The sequence below is a fragment of the Leptonychotes weddellii genome, chromosome 12, assembly GCF_054177405.1.
Source record: "Leptonychotes weddellii isolate Sample4059 chromosome 12, ASM5417740v2, whole genome shotgun sequence".
NCBI lineage: Eukaryota > Metazoa > Chordata > Mammalia > Carnivora > Phocidae > Leptonychotes > Leptonychotes weddellii.
Genome location: NC_138380.1, coordinates 36,553,884 through 36,578,503, shown reverse-complemented (window position 1 = coordinate 36,578,503; position 24,620 = coordinate 36,553,884). Strand labels below are relative to the sequence as shown.

The window sequence follows — 24,620 nt, the reverse complement described above, 5'->3', positions numbered from 1 at the left end:
AGGTGAGGAAATCTAACTCTGTCCTTGACCTTGTAATAAAATGTTTTTCAAACTGTGGATCACAACCATTAATAATCACAAAATCATCCTGATGGGTCCTAGCAAACACTTCAAAAATAAAAATAATACAGAAAATAACAGACTAAAACTAACAACAAAAAAGGATTTCCAAGTAGCATAGTGAGTTATAGTTTCATGAATCCTTCATCCTGACACGAACACATGATGTCTGTATTGTGTTTCCATCCTAAAACTTTGAGAAACATAGTCTAATAGCTAGACAAAAATAAATCTCATTTCTGAAGTATAAAACACATGAATGAGATTGTGTTTAGGAAATGTGCAATTAAGTTGTTGGCTTTGGAACACGCTGTAAGAGTCACAGAATCATTCTCCTCTACTAATAACAGGTTTTGTTTTTTACTGTTGGTAGCTTTGTTTAGAAGGAGTGTTCTAGTGTTTCTACGGCCATCTTTGGTGAACAAGTGCCTGCCTTCAGAGTGTGTCACTCATTCTGTATCTGAGCATTTCACAGTTAAATGTTTGAGTACTTGAGTCAATCTATTCATTGGTTTAATAGCTGAATTAGAGAACATGGAATTATCATGACCTCTGGCATTTATCTTTGCCTGCAATTCTAGAAGCAGTCATATCTTACCAAACCCAAGCTAGGGAGCTTAAGCAAAAAAAAAAAAAAGTTAGCTGCCTGTGTAATCAATATGATAGCCTCTATCCAACAATCAGTGGTAAACATTAAATAACACGTCATAAAACCACTGAATCTGAGTAATACTGATGGCAGTCAGTACCTCCTCTCTCCTGCACCCTCTCATTTATGTTACTCAACTTAGACTGGCTTTTTTTTCCCCATCATCCTGAAATAAGTATATATTCTTCCAAGTCTTCCCAAGAGGAAAAGCACCAAATGATTCAAAATGATAGCTCCCATCCAATTCCTGAACTCTAATTAGGAAATTCTAAAACCACCCCAAAAAATGTTTTTACAGAAAACTTCAGAAAGACTACTGCCAATTTAGTTTGAGTCACTGAGAGCAAAACAGCGGGATAGAGGTGAGATGACATTCCCAGAAAAGGCAGTGGCTGGTGGAAGCCCAATACCAGGGCTGGAGAGCTCGTGAGCAAAATGCAGGACAATCTGAGGCTTGTATGCACGTGTGTGGGTGTGTGTGTGCGGGGCGTGGGGGAGGTGTGTTTCGTTTTCACAAGTTGGGCTTGATGGATTGAGAAAAGGCTGAGGGAAGCAAAAGTAGTACCTATCATTCCTATCCCAAACAACATCACAGGAATCAAATACCCAGGTGCACCATATGGCTATCACGCTGCCCATTGCTCAGCCTTTTGTCTTCATCTACTGAATTGGGAAAAATCTAATAGGTCTAATAAAATCTAAACGTTAATAATATTAATAATCTTTTGGTTCCTGACTTGAAGAAACTCAAAATGCAAGTCTGGGGATGATTATAAAACACTGTTGGTTAGCATGTGGCCAGATGCTACAGACTGAATGCTTGTGTCTCCCCAAAATTTGTTTGTTAAATTCTAATGCCCAAAGTGATGGTTTTAGAAGATGGGGCCTCTGGGGAGGTGGGCCTTTACCCTCATGAATGGGATTAATGCCCTTATAAAAGAGACGGTAGGGAGCTTTCTCTCCCTTCTGCCATGTGAGGGCACAGTGACAAGATGGCCGTCTATGAACCAAGAAGCGAGGCCCTCACCAGACACCAAATCTGCCAAGATGAAGGTGCTTCCAGAACTGCGAGAAATAAAATTTGGTTGTTTATAAGCCACTCAGTCTATGGTATTTTCTTAGAGCAGCCTGAAAGGACTAAGACACGAGCAAATACAAGATGACCTATTTCAAAGCATTCTTTGTGTTGGTCAAAATTCTTGCTCCAACTTCTATTCTTGGTGACTTGTTTCCACCATATGTACATGTAATGCCAGCTGCAAACAGTTGCATCCAGTGGTTCACTGGTTATTGGAAAATGGGTCACCACAGTGGAGTGTGACTATGGTAAGCCTCTCTTTCATTTAATGAAAGAGTGTGTGGGTGTGGGGTAGAGAATGCCAACAAGGCTCCTAAGTCATGGGCCGTATTTTCCTTCACAGAAACTCTGAAGTATTTATTTAAGTCTAGCATTCTCTCTGCTCTCCTGTGACCACTGCTTCCTCAGAGCCAATTGCCTGAAATAAAGAACTTGAGATGGGTGAGCCACATGAATATTAATGGCTCCCCACGGTGAGATAAAGCAAAACACACTTTCTCAGATTGAACTATCACATAATTAAGGGTAAATTATCATTCACAACTACAGTTTGATTCTTAGAGTTTGTTATTTGCTACATTGAAAATAAGAATGATAATACTGACTTTGAAACTGGATTACTAGCTGATAATCTGCACAATAAAGATTTATTTGTATAATATAAGGTATGGTGGAGGGGGAAGCTCTTATTTCTCCCTCCCCATGGCTATTGCTGTGAACTAGAGATAAATTCCTAAAGTTGACCAAATTCTCAGCAATGGATCATTTATTCCAAAATAGGGAGTACTTCAATCCATGCAACTGATTTAATTATTATCTTATGAAACTTCATGAATCTTCAAAAATTTTTAATTGATATCCAACTAAGTATAGGTGTGGGGGGGGGGAGAGAAAGAAAGAGAGAGTGAATGTATATACAGTACTTATTTAGGGAAAGATAATTAATAAGCTGTGGGGGATCAAAAGCCAACTTTTTAACACTGATTTAACACTCTAAGAGAAGCATTAAGATTCATTTACTCACCCTACAATTCCTCCACAGTGAATAATCTGAAAGTGTATGTGCATATTCTGGTAATTGAATTAACCAAAATCATACATAATTTATTAAGAGACTAATTGTACTTTCTATCCTGCAAAGAAAACTGCATCACATTAAATCAACAAACAGTCCTCAAACACCTACTTATTTTGTTCAAGGAACCAGGTGAGACACTGTCATGGGGATTTAGAGGTGGAATACACAGTTTTTGATTGTAAGGCATTTGTAAGCCCAGGGGAAAGAAAACACAAATTAGCGCACAAATAGTTAAAACATCAGTTCAAGGCAACAGTAAAGAGACGCAGGTTCTGATTAGCTAACAAATGAACCTAAGAGACAGTAACCTAAAGAAGCAATGATTCTGCTAGCAGTAGAGGAGAGAAGAAATTTACAAAAGGACTGAATTAAGAAACTAATCTCCAAAATTGGGGTTAAGATTATTTCAGGCAAGGGGCGCCTGGGTGGCTCAGTCGGTTTAGCGACTGCCTTCAGCTCAGGTCATGGTCCCAGGGTCCTGGGATCCAGCTTGAGTGGGGCTCCCTGCTCAAAGGGGAGTCGGCTTCTCCCTGTGCTCCTCCCCCGGCTAATGCTCAAGCTGGGCAGTTTCTTCCTGCTCAAACAATTTAGGGTTGGTTAAGGAGAGGAGGTAAGCTATACTGAAGTGGTGGTTATTTTAATAACATTGTTTCCAATGTGTGATTGTTGCTGAGAGTCATCTCCCCAGAAGCAAGGAGTATGTCATTTCCTGTCTTTATCCCCAGCACCTAGTGTTGTACCTGAAATACAATGGGGGAGAGGGGCAGGAGGAGGAGCAGAATTAAATTCCAAGAGTAAGGTTTATTTGGAGAAGAGGAAGGCAGTTTGTCTAAAGCTGAGGGAACAAGAGAAAGACAGCAAATTGAAAATGTTGCCTGGGGTTAGACTGTGGCCCACACTGATGGCCAGGTGAAGGAAGGAAGGAAGTTGGACCTCATTCCCTCTCAGCAACAGTGGAAAGCAACCAGAATGAGGCCTCCAGTACAGGGAGCACCCAGGCCTATGAGCCAATAAGAATTCATAATATGGGTTTTCATCACAGGCAGGAATCAGGGGAAAGATCCAGAGGCTTGCTCCCACTTCTAGTGGTAGTATTCAAATATGGCACTAGGACCACCAGCATTTTGTTTAAAATGCTCGAACCCCAGCCTTGATCTACTGAATCTAAATCTCTAGATTTGAGACATGATCTACATTTAAGTCTGAGAGCTGCTGTTTTGGAAAATGAAAATTCCCCAGGGGGATGGAACACAGATTTACTATCTAGAGAGTATATTATACTGTAAATACGCTAAAACCATTGCAATGTATATCTTAATTGGGCAGATTTTATGGTGTATGAGTCAGATGTTTAAAAAATAAAGCAGAAGAGTTCAGATCCTACTTAAAAGATTTTTTTTTAATGTGTACTGAATCATATAGGTCCAAAAATGTAGGGTCAAAATGTAAACCTAATTGATTCAAAAATCATATTCCCAATAATCTTTCCAAACGTGACCCCCATCAATCATCAATTGGTGTCAACCTAGTCTACCTCCAGACTGAAAACTCTATGAAATCAGGCACTTCATTATCTTTCTCACCCCAGCACGTGTTTAACTGTCAAATCTGAGCAAATCACTTTCTCCCTCTTGTACTTCTATGCCGCAATCTATTATAGATTTTTTCTACTTATTTTCTTATGAATATAAGTTAGAAAATTTTTACATTCTAAATTAGGAGTACCCAAAAGGGAAGCTAAAATTGGATATGTTAGTTGGGTAACTATATGTTAACATTTTATCTGGCTGTGCAAATCAACACATTCATCAAGAAGACAGCACTGTGAAAATAAATAAAAGAGCAGCTTTATTTAACTGCAATGTGTTATTATTAACCTTAGCCAGGATATCAAGGAGGTTAATAGATAGCAAGCATTTCAAGAACATTCTTATCTGGTCCCGTTTTCTCCTTGGAATCAAGAGGGCCACCCAGCATTTGATGTCAATCTCTAGATATATTTCAAAATACCCTTGCATTTCTTTCCTCTCTGTAGTAAAAGGTTTTCTGATCATTTCTAGCATAGGCTGACCACTCTTCCCTTATGGTGTATGCAGACTAATCACAGGGGAGTCTGTAGTCCAATCATTTATGGTTTAGCTCAAAACCCTCTGAAGGCTCCCCGGTGTTCTCAGAATAAAGTTTAAAATCCTAGGGGCACCTGGGTGGCTCAGTTGGCTAAGCATCCAACTCTTGATCTCAGCTCAGGTCTTGGTCTCAAGGTTATGAGTTCAAGCCCTGTGTTGGGCTCCACGCTGGGCGTGGAGTCTAATTAAAAAAAAAAAAAAAAAAAAAAAGGTGTAAAATCCTTATTATGGCCTGACAAGGCTTTTAGAATTGAGGCTTATGCAAAAACTCTCTCGACACATCTTGCCCATTTTAAGGGCCTCCCCCTCCACCTTTGTCCTAGATCTCTGCTTAAATGTCACCTGCTCCAGGCTAAATTAGGTCTGGATGCTTTCCTCCATCCTTTGTGACACAATTGTAACTGGTTAATTTGGGGTAAATACTTATTTGTCTCTCTCTCCTTCTGGATTTTGAGAATCATGAAGGTTGGAACTATCTTGAGCTTAGCACAGTGCCTTGCACATAGGGGAAGTCAATACAAGTTTGTTTTACCGAATATATGCATACACAGTGGTTATTGTTGTTGTTCTCCTCCTGGCATGGCTGTTTCTGTTTGACAGACCTGGATTATGAGCTGGCAGATCCAGTACAAGTAGCCTGTCTAGTAGAGTCCAGTGCTTTCCAAAAGCTGGTGACAGGCATTCCAGCAGACATTAGGGCAGGGAGCATCCATAACAGAAGTCAGGTTCAATCACAAGTCAAAAAAGAAAGAACTCAGCAGTGGGGCACATGTGAACGTGCAGTCCTTAACAAGTCCACAGCAGGCAGCAGGTTGTGAGGGGAAGACAAGGGAGAGAGCAAAGGGGCAGCACGAGAGAAATGCTTAGAGTCAGGAGCCTGAGGAGAGCTGAAGGCACAGGGCAAGGTGAAAAGCAGGAACATTTCTCTTTGCATTCCTGCCTGCTGAGAGCCAGGCTTGGGGCACTGGCCCAGGTCTGCAGGTGGTGGCCCGTGCTGGTCACACCTGGCTGAGGGGTAGGCTTGCCGAAGCAGAGACAGTGGCTTCCATTGAATGAATCCAGAATCTTGTACCACAGGCAGCAGAAAAGGCAATGTCATGTGGCTGGGTCAGGAAATTCACAACATCCCTGGGCTCTGGTTTGCTCAAATTAAGATGCCGATCCCAATGAAAGTTCTTTGATTGAAAGTAACAAAGACCAACTTGAGGTGGTTTAAGGAAAGGGGTGGGACTGAAAAGCCCCAGCAGGTCCTCTCACAAGGGTGCAAAGACAGGAAACAGCAGAAAGGGAAATCAGGATAGGGAGCTTCTCCCTCTCCACCTCCTCTGACTCCCTCAGGGCCCTTCATCCCCACTTACTCTCAATCCTTCCTGCAGGCTGGTTTTACTCCTTGCCCTTACAGCTCAGTCCACCAAACCCTGTAGTTAGCTTGCAGGAAGATTTATCTGCCATCAAATGTGATTCTGTATGACTTTCCCGTTTGAGCAAACACCATCACCCAACTTACCTCTCAATTTCAGATGCCCAGAAGAGATTGCATGGGGGCCCGGCTAGGCTAAGGTGTCAGCTCCTGGTGCCATTAGCTGTGGGGCAACAGGAGAAGGAAACATGGCACCAGGCCACAGAGCTGCTCGTCCCAGGAGCCAGGACAGGACAGCTCCCCAGGAAAAGACATACCTCAGTTCGCTCTGTATTTTGTTTGGTGGTGGTGGTGGTCTGTGTATTTGTGTTACTTTCTTCAGGGAACAGCACACTCCAAACGTGAGGCTTCCTTGAACTAGTAAACTTAAATACAGCCTTGTATTTATTCTCCCTAGTTAACCCTTCCTTGCAATGATTTTTCAGTGACTTTCAAACATTTTTGACCCCAAACCAAGGGAAAAACTTAAGACTATCCCCGTATTGCCTATTAATGTATGAGAAGCAAATATTTCACAAAACAACACCTATAATAGACTATTATTTTTGTATTCTTTTACAGTCCATTCTTAAAGCTCTTCTGACAGACTAAAATGATTTCATTCCCACTAATGAGTGATGATCTACAGTTTGAAAAATGCTATTAATTCTATTGTCCTGTAATTTTATTACTTAAAAAGTTCTACACTTTCACATTATACTTAAAATAGAAGAAAATCTCCCAATCTTTTCTCAGAAATACCTCCAACCCCACAAAGTTTTAGCCACTTTGAAAAGATAAACCAAGTTGGCGTGAGAGGTCTAGTGCTTAAGGACACCAACACGAAACAGGAAGTTGTGGTTAACACAAATACCCCTACTCTCTCTTTTATGGGATAGCCTATGTCCATCACACAGAAAGGGGCATGTTTGAAATAAAATTTACCCAAGGCATATGTACAAGTTTGAATTGTTTTCATTACAGCGTTCTTGAGCCAGGCACACGACAGCCCTGCTCTCATTCTGTATAGTGACCAACAGAGACGTGTACCCCTATGTTAGCTGAGCCCATTCAGAGGTGCCATCCACCATCTGTGTACAAAGCTGACCCCCCCACACAGAGATGGAACCAGTTCCCTGGGGCTCACTCCTTGTCACAAATGGAAAAGAAGCCCTACTGATGATGTGTGCACCTTTGTGGAATTTCTCAGGCAAAATACTTGGCTCAGCAGTGGTGATCAAACTGGGTTACTGGGGCAAAGGTGTATGTAGAATCAAAGGCTTTCTGGAGGACCAAGAGCTGGTAGAATGAGGACGCTGAGCAGAGGAAACCGGGGAGGTAAAAGAGGACGGAAAGACCTATTTTCATCTCCGGCTCCAAGAGCTGACGTACCTCCCATTCGTGGTATGGCATGATGAGAACTGTCGGAATGCCTGCCTGTCTCACAGAACAGCCTAAGAGCATGGGACACTGGCACTAGAATCGGTCTTCCTGGGCCCAATCCCAGCTCACTTACTCACACCCCAGAGCCTCAGTTGTGCCCCCTGTAAAATGGAACGTGTCATAATAAAACCTGGTTCATAGGCTTTTTTTTTTTTTTTTGAAGATTCAATAAGACCAACAGTCTATGTGAAGCACTTGGCGGGGAGAGCTTGCCACATAGCAAGCATCCAACAAATGTTCATGGCAGGTGCAACCCCCAACCAAATAACTCCTAAACTGGCCTGCCACGGTGCTAAAACTCACAAAGGAAGGGAGTTCAGTCTTTGAAGGAATATATTTCCCAAATTCAGGTTAGACGTAGTTAGCCTGCTCCAGGACCCTTTTGCTTCCCTCTTCCCTTCTATAATTACTTGGTTATTTCCTCTCCTTCCTCAAAACCTGTGCCCAGGGCGCCTGGGTGGCTCAGTTGGTTAAGCGACTGCCTTCGGCTTGGGTCATGATCCTGGAGTTCCGGGATCGAGTCCCACGTCGGGCTCCCTGCTCGGCGGGGAGTCTGCTTCTCCCTCTGACCCTCCTCCCTCTCGTGCTCTCTCTCTCGCAAAAAAAAAAAAAAAATAAACACAAACCCGTGCCCATTCCAAGACTATCTCCTCCACTAGACCTTGAGATCACGAATGCAGAGAATGGAACATATTCTTCTCACTAAGCTCTTTGTGGAGGCCAGGACTCAATGTGTGATAACTGAAATGAATTCCACATGATAATCTAGTGGTCTCCTGACTGGGTGGGACATACAAATCCCAGGGACACAATCCCTATCTGCCCAGGTTCTGGGAGGCCTTGAGCCTCTGAGAACCGAGAGCATCTGGGAAGTGAGAATGGAATAAAAAAGGGTGTCCCTCAAATGACCTCCTTTCCTTCCCAAAGGTTGCTGGGGCCAGCTTTGCTGAGAGAGCCCGAATGAGGCATAGTCATCTCTCTTACTACACAGTAAGAATTCATCTAAATAAGATCTTGCCAAGGTGTATCAGGATACTTTATACATTCTGCAACAGGTGGTAATAGGGATTAACTGTAGAGTATACAGTCTACTAATATTGGCCTTCACCATGCCCCATGTTATCTGCATGCTTAGGGTTAAGGATGACCAGGCAACTTTCCTAAAAAGAACAGTATTAGTGCAATAATACTACCTTAGACAATTATACACTCCATACCAAAGGCAAATGAAAATGTACGGTTGACCAGTGACAGCACGGGAGTCAGGGACACTGACCCCAAACTCAATAAAAAATTCACGTATTATTTTTGACTCCCCCAAAACTGAGCTATTAATAGCCTACTGTTGACTGGAAGTCTTACCAATACCATAAACAGCCAATGAACACATATTTTGTATGTTATATGTATTATACACTGTGTTCTTACAATGAAGCTGGAGAAAAGAATATGTTATTAAGAAAATGATAAGGAAGAGATAATACATTTATAGTAACTGTACTGTATTTATATTAAAAAAAAAATCTATGTATAAGTGGACCCGTGTAGGCCAAACCCCTGTTGTTCAAGTGTCAACTGTACTTTGCTAATCCCTCATGATTGGAAGACTACCTGTTACAACTTCCTCCAAGTTATCCTCTTAGGGAATAAAGAAGCCACAGACTGAAGCTGTGATCACACACAGGCTGTAGCTTCCCGTATTTATTTTCTTGAGCTGGTTACCATCAAGTTCACCGGCCTGGGGTCAGTAGAGAAAAGGCATCATAAACAAATCAGGGCCCAGGCAGTGGGGACCGAGGGTTTCCAGGAGGTGACCTAGAAAGCTTTGCAGAAAGATCCACCTGGGTCCAAGCCTCAGCTTGACCACTGCCCACGTGCGTGACCTCAACAACCTATTGCTTGGTCTCACCTCCCTCACTGTAAAATGGACACAATAACACATGCATCACCAGACGGAAAGGAGATAATGAGCTGAAATGTTTAGCCTTGCTCTATATAAAACTCTTTTGGGGAAGACAAATTCCACTGGAATACTTAAAGTAAACATACAATTCACAGAAATAAACAAGTGGGATACATCAAACTAAAGAGCCTTCTTCATAGTAAAGGAAACCATCAACAAAATGAAAAGGCAGCTCATGGAATGGGAGAAAACAATTGCAAATCTGATAAGGGGTTAATGTTCAAAATACACAAAGAACTCACACAACTCAATGGCAAAAAACCCAAACAATCCTCTTAAAAAAATGGGCAGAGAAACTGAATGGACATTTTTCCAAAGACATACAGATGGCCAGCAAGTACATGAAAAGGTGCTCAACATCACTCATTTTCAGGAAAATGCAAATCAAAACTAAAATGATTCACACCTGTTAGAATGGCCATCATCAAATACATAAATAAGTGTTGGCCAGGATGTGGAGAAAAGGGAACCTTCATACACTGTTGGTGGGAATGTAAATTGGTGCAGCCAATAGGGAAAACAGTATGGAGGTTCCTCAAAATTGCAAAAATAAAACTACCATATGAACCAGCAGCCCCACTTTTGAATATTTACCCAAAGGAAATGAAAATAGGCTATCGAAGAGACACATGCACTCCATGTTCACTGCAGCATTATTTACAACAGCCATGGTATAGAAACACCTTAGTGTCTGTCGACAGATGAACGGGTAAAAAATATGCGGTGTATGTGTACAATGGAGTATTATTCAACCATGAGAAAGAAGGAAATCTTGCCATTAGCAACAACACAGTTGGACCTTGAAGGCATTATGCTAAGTGAGGTGAGTGGGACAGAGAAAGACAAATACTACATGGTATCACTTAAGTCAAACTCATAGAAACAGGGAGTAGAAGAGTGGTTGGGGCACCTGGGTGGCTCAGTCGGTTGAGTGTCTGACTCTTGGTTTCGGCTCAGGTCATGATCTCATGGGTCGTGACATGGAGCCCCGTGTCAGGCTCCATGCTCAGCGGGGAGTCTGCTTGGAGATCCTCGCCCTCTGCCCCCCTTCCCCCCACTCACGCTCTCTCTCTTTCTCTCTAAAATAAATAAATCAATCCTGGGAAAAAAGAAAAGTGGTTGCCAGGAGCTGGAGTGGAGGGGGACGCGGATAGGGACAGGCTGGTAAAAGAACACAAACTTTCAGCTTACAAGATGAACAAGGTCTGGAGATCTAATGTAAAATATGATAACTATAGTTGATAATGCTATATTATGTAACTAAAATTTGCTGAAAGCTTTGCAGAAAGTAGAACTTAAATGTTCCCACCAAATAAATAAATAAATAGGTGAGGTAATAGATGTGTTAATTATTATGGGGGGCACACTTTCATAGTGTATATTTATGGTCAAATCACCACGATGTACACTTAAATATCTTACAATCTTATTTGTCAATTATACCTCAATAAACTGAAAAAAGATACACAATTCACTTTTTATTTTTTATTTTCCCTCTCTCTTTCTCTCTGGGACATCACCCTGAAATATAAAAGTTTCTGGGGCAGAATTTGAACTTGTGAGTAGCTGACTTAACTTTCTGTAAGGGATTTGCATGCAATGCTTTTGCTGAGAGCTGCCCAACAACATGACAATCTCTCCCACTGCACTGAAAAACCAAAATTAATGACCCAATAAGCAAATGAAGACTATTTTGGAAAATATGCTGGATAACATGAGAAAAGTAGGGGAGGTGCCTTCCCAAGTCTCTTAGAAGAGAGTCCCAAGCATCCATCCATCAGTCACAAAATGTGTTAGCATGTCAAGCCTGGAGAATTTTTCTTCTTCTTTAAAATTACAGGTGATATTTTATCTCTGGTGGAGGGAGGGAGACCACCTCATAGGCAAGGGAAAATCAGCAACTAAGCAGAACATGCATAAGTTTCAAAAATTAGTCACCGGTTACCATGGTGATGCAAATATTACCTAACAACTCACTGGGCTGAAAGTTACCAAGATGATACTAAATACATTACTTCAAAATGGAAAATGGGCTCTATTTATAGGAGCACTTGCAAGGAACTAGGTGGACCTAACAGCAGACTGGAGGCAGCCCAGTTTGCTCCCAGGATCCGAGGTCCCTCTCCTGCCCCGTGCATATCAAGTCAAGTTCTGTGTCACATGCACACACAGCTGTGCCCAGGAACAGCTGCGGAGGGAAGAGTGATGACATTTTATTTACAAACAAAGGGCAATGAGTGGGAAGATGAGTCTTCTCACTCCCTAAACTCTTAATAGAAGAATAATCTCTGCTACCGCCCACTGAAGATGGCCAGACTGGGTGACAGACTTAGGTGGAGGTCCCTTTCAAACTCAACGTTAACAGTTTCCTCAGGCAATGCAAGACTTTCTAAAAAAATGACTGAGATGCCTGATAAAATAACAATTTTCCCACTGTTCTGCAGAGTTTTAATTTTATGAGTATACATTAATCTTAATTAGAACAGAAGCATAAATATTATTTGAATTTTTCAATTAGCCTAAGAACTGGCGGCACACAAACACACTCCTAAGTCAAACTTAGAGCATAGCTTGTGTTCACGATGCACACTGTCTGGTACACAGCGTACCAGTACCAAAAAGCAGCCCCAGACCTGTATATCTCCAAGTGGTCCCGGGGTTTCCACATTAGAATTCCAGGGAGGCTCTAAAACAATGCAAAGTCCTAGGCCATTCCCAAGGCCAGCTCCATCGGAGTCTCTGGAGGTGGGATCTGAAAACGTACATTTCTGAAAGCTTCTCCCTTCAGTCTCATCGTAGTAATCTCCAGTAAACTGAGGTCCCCTGATAATGAAGACAGAAGACAGGACAACCCCCGGGGACACAAGCCAATACAGGTGAATCCAAGGCAGGGATACTTGTGATTCCATGACTTTTGGCTGTGGTTTTACCACAAACCAGGGGAAAAATCCAGCACAATATACATGTATTGTGTATATGTGTGTACAATACAAGGATTTACAAACAACACAGGTGATGTGCTGTGACCTATCCTATTATATTCTCATTTTTAATGCTATTGCAGCCAACAAAATTGATATCACCACCCACTAATTGGTGATACTTGAAAAACCCTATATAACTTCTATTCTATCCAAGCTTTTCCGATACATCCCCAAAAGTTGCAATATTTGAGTTATCTCTAAAAGGCGAACCAAGTTGAAACAAGGCAGAATTCTGCTGAAAGATAGCCACAGCAATACATTTAACTGTGAACATTTAACTTATTTATTTATATCCTCTTTATGTCACAAAGAACAGCATGCAGAGCATATAAATGCAGTATAGAATAAATGGAAAATATTGAGAAAATGAAGCTAAGGGAAAATAAAGACAGGAAACTGTTTGTGGAATGAATCAAAGAACAAGCAAAATTAAATACAACACAGGCCAGGAAATCTAGTCTACTTGTTTACTCTCAACTTTCTGTCAGTTAGTATGAAGAGGAAAACCTGATCAGTTATGAAAATTCCAGGGTCCATCTGGGAAGAACAAAGCCATTTCTAAGAAGCGTTTCCAGGCCTCTGACTATACTCCCTCTGGGCTGGACTGAGTAACACCCCTTCACACTCACACACACACTCACACACACACACACACTCTGGGGAGAGCAAGCCCTCACAGAGCAACAGAACCCTTGTTACTGCCTCACCTTGCACCACCACTTGATTCACGGGTAAACTCACAGTCACTCCAGGGACTGCTTATTCGGAGGAACAAAGCCTGGAGCCTGAGGTCACCCAGTGCCCCCTCCTCCAGGAGCACTTTGTATTCACTTCTGTCCCAGCGCTGACCACCTTGTTGTAATGAAAACTGTTCACAGGGCTGACCCTTCCCTCCCCACCAAGCCCACAAGGTTATGAATAACATATGTCCTTCCACAAGGACAATATTGGCTCTATGTATTTCAGTGAATTCTCCATAAAACTGAGCTAAATGCTAAGCTCTTCTAGAAATTCCCAAAAGGCAAAGTGACAGAAGCACCAAGTCTGGACTTCTTTTTTTGATTCTATCATTTACTAACCCTGAGATATTGGCCAAGCCATCGGACTTCTATGATTCAGTTTCTTATCTGTTAACCAAAGCCAGTAATTTGTATAACACAGGTTAGTCTTGAGGAAGAAATCCACAAATGGGCCTGGCCCATATTAGCTTTCCCTTCTCCTATCAATATCTCCCTAAGATATTGCTTTTACTTGCTGTGCAGTCTTCACCACTCCCTTCCTCCCTCCAAGCTTCCTAAAGAACAAAAAAATAAAAAACTAAAAAAAAAATCACCCAAGAAGCAAGCAAGTACCCAGGAGCCACAGAACACTCCGTGTCTACACAATGCCACCTTTGGAAGGTTCTTGTCACTGTTTCAACTACTTTAAACAGGACTTAGAGATCGTTCTTCAAAAAAAAAGAAGTCTGAGAAAGAAGTCATTAAACGTCAAATGAATGCTTTAACCAAGGAATAAGAAAGAAAAATAATTAGTAAATTCACTGTCAGGAGGCAAGGGTAGTTGCTAAAACGGGATGCAGAAACATGTCTGGTCTTCACTCTGCAATGGGCTGAATATTGCCTTAATACTAAGGTAGCGGTTGTTTGCGAGGTATACTCCATTTTCATGGACCGTAGAGACTTAAAATTTAGACCACCGTGTCTCGTCTAGTCCTGAACAGAGGAAATATCAGTCATGTTTTCATTTTTTCAGATACGAGTGTCCCAGATGGTTGACCTACCTTTTCGGTGATATAGAAGTTTGAGCTATCAGCATGCTGCAGTGCAAAGTACTCATGGTTGGCAAGGGACCACCTTAAAAACACAAGCAAAACTGATCAGAAAAACAAACGATGGTCATTTTCATTTCTACAGCGTGACACAGTTAGATGAATGAAGCACCCTGCACTCGGAAGGGGGCCCACACCCAACATACCCCACAATGCAGCTCCTAAAACAAAAGGACACTAGCCTGACCAACCATTTCCTATGTGGATCATCTTGGTCTTCTTGGTCTTATTCCACGCCTAGTGCCTGGAATATTTCATCTTCATGGCTTTGAGCAGGGGTATTTAAATACGAAGTTATATTCCTCCCCATTTTGAAGGAGTGGAGCAGAAAGTAGGAAACAAAAGAAATGGATGCAATTTAAATTTTTGATAATTGTTTCATTCCCATTGCCTCTGTGTTCTACAATCCCCCAATCAGTGTGCTTGCTGCAGATGGAAACATTCCCATTAAGTACCCCAGGTCTTTTTTTTTTTTTTTAAAGATTTTTTATTTATTTATTTGAGACAGAATGAGAGAGAGAGAGAGAGCACATGAGAGGGGGGAGGGTCAGAGGGAGAAGCAGGCTCCCCGCCGAGCAGGGAGCCCGATGCAGGACTCGATCCCGGGACTCCAGGATCATGACCTGAGCCGAAGGCAGTCGCCCAACCGACTGAGCCACCCAGGCGCCCAGTACCCCAGGTCTTAAGTAAATTCCAAGTAAGACTCGCTTCATAACCTCATGCAACTTCTCTAAGTGCTTCTCCTTTGGATTGTTAGGACAGCCAAGGACAAGGAGGGAAGCTCTAACACTGGGAAGTTCCTGCAGCTGCCAAATTACACACAGGCTTGTCTTTTAAATTCTTTTATCTTCTATGGGAACCTAAATGGTCCTTTCAATTTATATCAGATGGAGTGTGTATTTAACCTCAGGAACTTCAGACTGCTCCCTGCTGAGTAGGGTGAATGAACCACAACTTTTCAAAATAAATAAAAATGATCCCAGTGTGCATAAGCCAGCCATTTCACACTTTCTGCTCTTTGAGGAATAACAGTAATTTTTTGGTATAAGAGGGCATGTAAATCTTACACAGTAATTCGTGATGGGCAGGTCAAGGAGTGGCTGAGGAATAAAATTTTATAACTGCTCAGGAATATTTTATTAGCTTCTCAATTTGTGGACTGAAGCAACTCAGATAAATCCTAAGTCATACTTACCCATCACAGACTTCCTTTATTATTGCAGACAGCGGTTTTTTCTGCAAAATAGCAAAAAAGGGAAACGCTGTTAGTTTCATTTCATCATTTTAAATAAAAAGAAGAAGAAAAAGAAGCCTAATAAAAAGATATCTACGTAAGGAGAATTTACATTTGCTATTCTTGGTTGTTGTCAATAAGTGGGTTATTTGTCTCCAAACATAATCTACTGCCATCCCCACCAAATATATTAATGATTTATTGCCCTTGTGGTCCTCTTTTTGATTCTTAATGTTATTAGTTGAACAAAATGTGCATCATATTTAACTTAGCTGCATTAAAATCGAGATGAAAACATAGGGGCAATGAAAGCCCCAAGGTCAAATGATAACCGGAATTCCTCGGGATTAATACAGCGGCCAGCAACCAGCAGTTTGGCTTTATGCAAACAAGCTTGGATTCATGGTATTTTTACGAGACCGTGTGGCAAAGGTAATATGAGGCATTGCAAAATTGTTCCTGCAAAGTGCATAGAATTCTCCTCCTCACCGTGGCCCTGACCAATGCCAATCAGACAGCAGCTTGAGCTGGACACACTTGAGTAATGAGACCGTGACACCATGCGCCACGGTGTCAACTGGCCGGCTGACTACAGCTGTGCTCTGGGCTGAATAGCCACAGCTGTGCTCCGCCTGCCTCCCGAGAGAAGGAATGCAGCAGAGAGACACACACACAGCTCAGCCAGGCATGTTGAAAGTTCTCTACTTTGGACACAAACAGACGCGGTCTGTCCCCTGGGGTGGGCGGCAGTGTGTCAACCAAAAGAACCAATCACAGACAAGAAACAAGGGGAAGAAAAATCAAAGAAATACAACACATGATCTTGGATTTTCAGATACAAACATACAAAAAGCTGTCTACATGTACACATGTTCTGCTTCTGTCCCTCTGAAGGGCAATGTGGTATGGGGAGGGGAATTCTGAATTAAGCAGAACCGCTTCAAATCCTACCTCTGTTCACCTGTCTGCCGTATAACCTACAATTTCCTGAAATTTGCTGAACCTCAACCAATTTATCTGTAAAATAGGCATAGGACCTATCCACTCCTCAGGGCTGCTATAAGAATTAAATTAAATGAGAATTAATACAAAGAGCAAAAAATTTCAAAAAAGGGTTAGGGTTCTGGCTTCTCACCCTCTTGTATCACAGAATAGATTCCATTTTCTCCTTACATCCTTGCCTTTGGACACGATGCTACTACCCTGTTGGTGAATTCTGAACACTGTTCACAGTCCTTTCTAAGGGCCTCCAGCCCCAGCTAAAAGCTGGGTCCACAGTATTCCCCCAATGAACTCCCACCCACCAGAGGTTTGGCCTCTATGAGTGAGTCCACCCCATGCGTTCAAAAGAACACCTGACTAAACTAAAAACCCAGTGGGAAGAAGGGACACCTAGAATCACTGAGGAGTGGAAAGGTGCTGGGGGTATCCCGACATCCTGAGCTGGTCTCCTTTAGAATAAGATGAGAAATGGTGATTGGGTTTTACAATGAACCTACATGTTACACAAGCCAAGGGCTTCGCAAGAACTTCTCCACTGTTTACGGCTTCAGCGGTGAGTTAAGGGGCAAAGGTGTTCTCACAACCAAATGACAAAGGAATTTTAGGAACAAAATTCTGCCTAGAAGAAGACTCTGCACTTCCAACTGCCAGAGCCTTCTCCGGGCTAATCGTATTTCACGAAGACCTGCCAGTCCTAGCCCCCTCCTCTTATGTTTTGCCCCTTCAAAACTGAAATCTAAATCACAGGGCTGGATGTCAGCCTTCAGTTACACTGCAATAACAGATCAGACCAAGAAAGCGTTGCCGCTGATGTAGGAGAAGGCACCTAAAACAACAGCTCCCAGAATTAGACTCCCTCATTGAGGTAGAGTTTTCATTCAGGTCTGATTCATAGATTCGGAACCAAATCTGAAAAGACAGCCGTCTATGGGGTACTTTCATATTTAGAATATTCTTCAGTTGGGGGGCACCTGGGTGGTTCAGTCGTTAAGCGTCTGCCTTCGGCTCAGGTCGTGATCCTAGGGTCCTGGGATCAAGCCCTGCATCGGGCTCCCTGCTCAGTGGGGAGTCTGCTTCTCCCTCTCCCACTCCCCCTGCTTGTGTTCCCTCTCTCTCTGTGTCTCTCTCTGTCACATAAATAAAATAAAATCTTTAAAAAAAAAAATTCTTCAGCTGGATATATGAAAGGAGTACAGACCACGGGGGAATTCAAGAGATTTAAAGAAGATTACAGAAAAGCTCTAAACTACCGATGTAAAAAGGAATCACATTTAACTGAACATAATGTACCCATCATGCAGCCTTCACCACTTAAAATGAATGTTATGTGAGGATGGGGGCTGGCTCCACGACCCGCGTCCCACACTGCCCCTCCACTCTTCTTGCTATGCCAACGAAGCATTAGCCCTCACCACCCAAAGCTAGTTCCAACGGCCTTTCAGTCCTCGGCTCCCCCATTGCGCCCACCTTATTTAACACTATTACTACTACCTTCTTTTTGAGACCCTCTTTCCAGAGCTCCTATGGTATTTCCTTCAGTTTCTACCGTTTTAACCTATCAACCTTCAATAAAATCCAAGAGAGCCTTCATTGTTTCTCTTTTGCCTCTAACTAACTCCAAATTTCTGTTCTTGTCTCTTCCGCTTTTACCTAATCGGTCAGTTCCTCATTCACTTCAACTGCCCTGAGTGTATATATAGTTCTGGCCCCAAGTACTCGCTTGCAAATCTCTGATAGCTTGCTAGATATAGCATTTAACTCTCCTGCAGGCACCTTATTGAAGATACAAACAAAAACCATCATTCTCACCCATCAATCTGCCCCAACAACAGCCTGGTCCCAAAGGTCCCCCACCCCCACCATGACGTCTTGCTCTCGGGGCACCACTCCTGCTCGGGAGCATCATTAGCCTTCATTCCTTCACTCTCCAGGTCAGCTTGGTTACAAGCCCCTGTAGCATTTTCACATCATGACTTCTCACCTCCTAACTACTCTTCTAAAATACGGACATTCCTCATCCCAACTCCTGTTATCAGACAAACCTTCCCCCAATCCCGTCACCTCTAACTCTGCCTCCTGAGTCCCAGTGCCATTCCGGAGTGCTAACCACTTCTCACAAATTTTCAGTCAAATGCTTCACCAGCACATCAAAGTCTCATTCCTATCTTCCATGACTTCCGACACTCGACTTGCCTACTTTGGGCGTTTTTTTTTTTCACATACATTTCTACAGAATTTTTCTTTGCCTTCCCCTTTTCTTTACCCTGTTTTGTGATACACAACTTTACACTGAGTCTCATCGTTATTTCCTCCACCACCTCTCTCCCCCTTATCCTTTCCAGACCTTACTATCACCTTTATTAAGAGTTCTCAGGACCCCAATCACCAGATCCTCACAAATACGTCTCCACATCCCCGGTTTTTTTCTCTCTAACCCCTACAAGGACCATAATCAGACAAAATCAGACTTTCCCTATAAACTTTGCTCAGGTCACTCTTCACTCCAATTTCCTCTACAGATCCCCAGTGACCATCACCTACACAGTATAAATCCTTTAATTAACTTGTCATCCGAGGCCTTCCACGATCTGGGCTCAAGCAGTCAAACTTTCTACTAATGCTGTACGTGTTGCCCATGCTTCTGGATTCTGATTCACCAAAAAAAAATCCCACTTCCATACTTTCACCTTACACCATTTGTTGAAATGCCCTTCTCCTTTCTGTTTCAGCTCTAACAATGAACTCTTACTACCACTAATATCCATGTCAAAGCCACCTCCTTCAAGCAGATGTCCATGATCTCCCCAAACACACAGAGATCACTCTCTATGTACTTAACACATTAAATAAATCACTCCTAAAAACTTTGTGTCTGTCTTATCTTCTTGTCCCTTGAGAACAAGATGTCTTAATTCATCTATGTTAATATCCAGCCTTCAGTACTAGTTACCACAGTATAAAGGGGCTAATAGAATCTAAAAGGAGACTCAGTACACTTCTATTCAACGGAAAATCCACACATTCATTTTCTGTTAAAAAAAAAAACAAAAAACAAGAAAGTGTTGAATATAAAGCAAACCATTCTGAAGACTAGCCTGGATTTATTAGCACACATCCCCCTTCCTACCATGTAAACTACCCTGGGTGGCTCTAAGCAGCTGCTGATTGTAAGTGGTGAGGCACGTGAAGGCTGTCACTACTCCCCACACAGACAATTCTAGAAGGAGTTATGTGATTCATGCCTCGGAAGAGCACTGAGCAAGCTAGCTGATGACGAGTGTAACTCAACCGGTGATAAAACAGATACCAGTCAAATGACTGTCACCATCCCTTAACAAGGTCACGCAGGTGAGCAGCATGACCATAAACAGGACTGAACAAGATACCTCAAGCCGAACATGCTAGTCTGGCGTCACCGCTTTTCTCACTTCCTATATACAGCCCTCAGTCTGACACGAGCTCTTTGCCTGACTTAAATTCCAAGCCAAACACCGGCTCTGCCCATGTTTTAGTTAACATTTGCTCAGGCGACAGGAGAGGTTTCTGCCTATCTGCCCAGATGGCGAAGACTTGAGAGTGGGGTGACATCTTTGATAGCTTTCAGTAGACCTGATGAACAATTCGTCTTTCACCTCATTGAGAGAAAAGGCTCGGGAGAAAAGAAAATGTGGTCTAAAAGGCTAAAAACTGATTCTTCTCTCCGTGATTTCAAAAAGCCTAAAGGAACTAGAAATAAAATTCTACACTCTGAATATACCTGGTTTTAGAATATTGAGACAAAATTATTTTAACTACCTGAGTATGTTTTCATAACTTAAAAAAAAATCATAACTGGGGCACCCGGCTGACTCCGTCGGTAGAACGTGTGACTCTTAATCTCAGGGTCATGAGTTTGAGCCCCACGTTGGGTGTGGAGCCTACTTAAAATTTAAAAAAAAAAAAAGTAACTAAATTCCTTAAGCTTTTTGTTTTGAAGGTCAAAACTATCTTCTTGGACTCAGCAGTGAGCTGAGATGGGAAACACAGGAATGTTTTTAAAGATAACCTGGAAGGGGCGCCTGGGTGGCTCAGTCGGTTAAGCGACTGCCTTCGGCTCAGGTCATGATCCTGGAGTCCCGGGATGGAGTCCCGCATCGGGCTCCCTGCTCAGCGGGGAGTCTGTTTCTCCCTCTGACCCTCCCCCCTCTCGTGCTGTCTCTTTCTCATTCTCTCTCTCAAATAAATAAATAAAATCTTTAAAAAAAAAAAAAAATAACCTGGAGGGTCAGACAGTTATCAGATTTCAACATGCCCGGGATCAGGGATGGCCTCAGACCTCCACGCTCTTTTCCTCCTTCCCCTTTGCAATGGTGAGGTCATCTTGCAGCATTCGAAAGTCTTCCTTCACTTTATGTTATTCTGTGAAAATCTTAATGTTGGCAGAAATATTTTTATTTGTCAAACAAAGTATGCATTTCCATATGAATCTGATTGGCAAAGTACGATGTGCCAACGGTTATATTCAAGGAGTAGCTTTTTTTGTTTAAGATTTATTCCTCCCTTTTCATTTTAACTCTTATTCTCCAAAAGAATTCCGTTATTTAACTTAATTTGCCCAAGACAGTAAGTCCAGAAAGCAAATTTCCCATACAAAAAGGTTTGTTTATCTACTTTTCATAAAATCAGCTAGATTTTTGAGAATGGCCAAATTCCCTAGCAATTCATTTTGTTTTTTAAGATTTTATTTATTTATTTGACAGAGAGAGACACAGCTAGAGAGGGAACACAAGCAGGGGGAGCGGGAGAGGGAGAAGCAGGCTCTCACCGAGCAGGGAGCCCGATGTAGGGCTCGATCCCAGCACCCTGGGATCCTGACCTGAGCCGAAGGCAGACGCTTAACGACTGAGCCACCCAGGCGTCCCCTAGCAATTCATTAATCTATGTCTCTGGCAACACTCTCTTCTCTCTGGTCCTTAAAGTGGGTGTTGGTCCTTTGCTTTCCTTTTTATTATCTCTCCCTTGCCTTTAATGAAATGCCAGTATCATAAATTCCGGAATCCATGCCTCTCACTCTGACCCCGCTTCTAAGGTCTACTCCAGCATTTCCAATAACCCTCGTGTGGATCCACGTGGATCCCGTCATCCCTTCAGGCTTAACACTTCATCTTCTTCCTTACTAAACCAGATCTTCCTCTTGGCTCCCTTTTATCTCTTAAAAAAGTTATTCTCCCACCCAAACCACATGGCTCAAGACATCAGAGAACCCTGGGAAGAAACATCCTTGGGAATCCCTGCTTATTTATTTCAGAGGGGGCGGAGTCCAGCCTGCCTTAAGACAGCACCATGGTTCTGCGCATCCACGTCCCCTCCCTGACATGCCTCTGATGAGCACAGTTCCTATTTAACCACCTGTTCCTATCCTTTGGCCGAGGCACCTGGCCTGGAGACTTACGCAGCCCAAACGCTCACCTCGGGGCTCTGAGGTCCGTTGGTGCCCACACTGCCGTCTTAACGCCGGCCCATGGAGGCTGGCAGCACCCCCAGCCGATGTGACCCAGGTGACCACATGCCTGTGAGCCCCTGTAGATTGTGGGCTGCAATTCTTGCCTCTACATTCACTTCTCAGGCACACACTTGTCCTAAAATGGACATCCCCCAGCAAAGAAAGCCTGGCTTTACTGAAAGCGCATTCACTTCAAATGTTTTTAATGACCCAAGGAGGGGGGGAAATGCTTTTGTGATGACATTAAGTTAAGAGACACCAGAAAAGCATTTAAAATGCTGAAGTTTTATCTACTCCCCACTTTTGGAGATCTTCCCTCAACTCAGAGCTCCCGAATAACTTTAGAAAAGGACTTCCTGGGCTTGAACCCCCAACTTCTGCAGCTCTGGGTTTTGTAACCTGAGGCTTACGACTGCCCTTGGTGTTTCCGTCTTCTTTTCTGAAAATAAAAACAGTCCCTCGCACACTGTAGTGTCGCGAGTCTGACTTGAGACGGCGTAAGTAAAACCTCTGAGACAGCACCCAGGACAGAGTGCGGCCCTGCACATACCAATGAATAGGCTCTCTCAATTCTCGTATCCCGTCTGGACAGTTTGCAGGTACTCTCTTAAAAAGTTGGTTACATACATACACGGATGAATACCCAATTCCTCTTTCTTCCTTGAGTGACTCCAGCCCCGTTGCTGCCTTTGGCTCTCATCTCCTGTTCTTCCTTCTTCGGCTCATTTTCTTTCTTTTTTTTTTTTTAAAGATTTTTTTTTTTTTTATTCATGAGAGACAGAGCAAGAGAGAAAGGCAGAGGGAGAAGCAGGCTCCCAAGGAGCAGGGAGCCCGATGCGGGACTCGATCCCAGGACCCTGAGATCATGACCTGAGCCGAAGGCAGACGCTTAACCATCTGAGCCACCCAGGCGCCCTTTCGGCTCATTTTCATTTCGTCTGCCCACTTGATTATACTTGCTTTGGAGGCAGAGACCACCTCCGAGACACCTCGGTCACCTCCCGGGCGAGTGGCTGCCAGACGCCCGCACGGCGTGCAATTAATGCATACTGTTTGATTAAGAACACATCTTTTTTCAGACTTTTCGCTTCTTTCCCTTTCTTCTGGTCCCTTTCCGACTGCCACTGAAGTTCGGGCAGGAGCTAAAGATGGAATGTAGCAAGAGGAAAGCAGAAGCAATCCCGATCTCTGCCATGCATCAGCCCTTCCATATGGCCATCACCTTACAGTCTTTTAATTGCAAAACTGCTTTCCACAAAGACTTAAAAGTTTTTTGTTCCTAGACTATTAAAAAGCCTTTCTCCAATGCTTTAAAAGAATGCGACAGATGCTTTATTCTGACACTTTGAGGCGATTCAGCACAGTGCTTGGGATTCTACTTTGCTTTATAAATGGAAATTCATCGAACATATTCTGCACAGCAGTTAGGAGTAACACTGGCCCAGAAAGAAAAGAAACCCAGCTTCCAAACGTCAGGACGCCTCTGAGAAGGGAAACGCCTGTTAACTACGACTTAGTCTACGATATGATTTGGAGAAACTTTAATGTACGATGACCCGCCTAGTTCCTGGAGGTGCCTCCTGACATTGTGCCAATGACACCACTCATCTTAGAACAGCTGTATCTTCCCCCCAGTGAGCCCTGTAACTACTCTTCATGCTTTGGAGCCATATACCTTCAGCGTGGAGGAATCTGATGCACTCTGAGGGGTGTGTGTGCTTCCTCTATTTTCCTAATAGCAGCCTAAATAATCTGAAGGAGAATGACAAAACCACACTTTCCTGGGGCAAATTCAGCTGGTTCTTGGAAAGCAAGTATTTTGACAACAGTTCCAATGTGAATCACTGACACAAGGTTGCAGGAATTGTCAGAAGCGACAAAAGGGCTCACAACGACATCTCCGAAGTAGTAAAGCCCTGTGTATCATGTTAATTTTAAAAACTGAAAGAAGATAGGCTATGCCACCCTTTCCTTGAAAAATGAGGATTCGTTTCAAAAATGGTTTCCTTATAATGACTTGTTTCAAGCTTCATGAACCTAATTAAATATCACATTTTGGCCATATAAAGTACAATCTTTGTGTCATAAAAATTACTGGACTGCGGAGGTGAGCAAAGACATAAATAATTAGCACTCTTATGTGTTAGTGGGTTAAAGACAAGTGATAAAACCTTTCTCTTTTAGGTATTCTGATATACTTCTCAGCAGACACTGTATTTCTCTTCAATTGTAAGGGAAACTGCAATTTTAGAAAGTGACAAAAATATAAAAAATGAACAATGCAAAAATGAAGC

At 42.7% G+C, this 24,620-nt stretch overlaps 1 protein-coding gene across 8 annotated transcripts in view; it reads right to left on the bottom strand.

Moving 5' to 3' along the window:
• Positions 1-24,620, bottom strand: part of ELMO1 (engulfment and cell motility 1) — a 518,756-nt gene that overhangs the window by 381,593 nt on the left and 112,543 nt on the right. For all 8 annotated transcript variants that reach the window (XM_081800259.1, XM_081800257.1, XM_081800260.1 and 5 more), the window contains 2 exons: positions 15,804-15,844; positions 14,561-14,633 (listed from right to left, as the gene is read on the bottom strand). In XM_081800259.1, the coding sequence (XP_081656385.1) occupies positions 14,561-14,633; positions 15,804-15,844 (114 nt within the window). The remainder of the gene's footprint in view (positions 1-14,560; positions 14,634-15,803; positions 15,845-24,620) is intronic.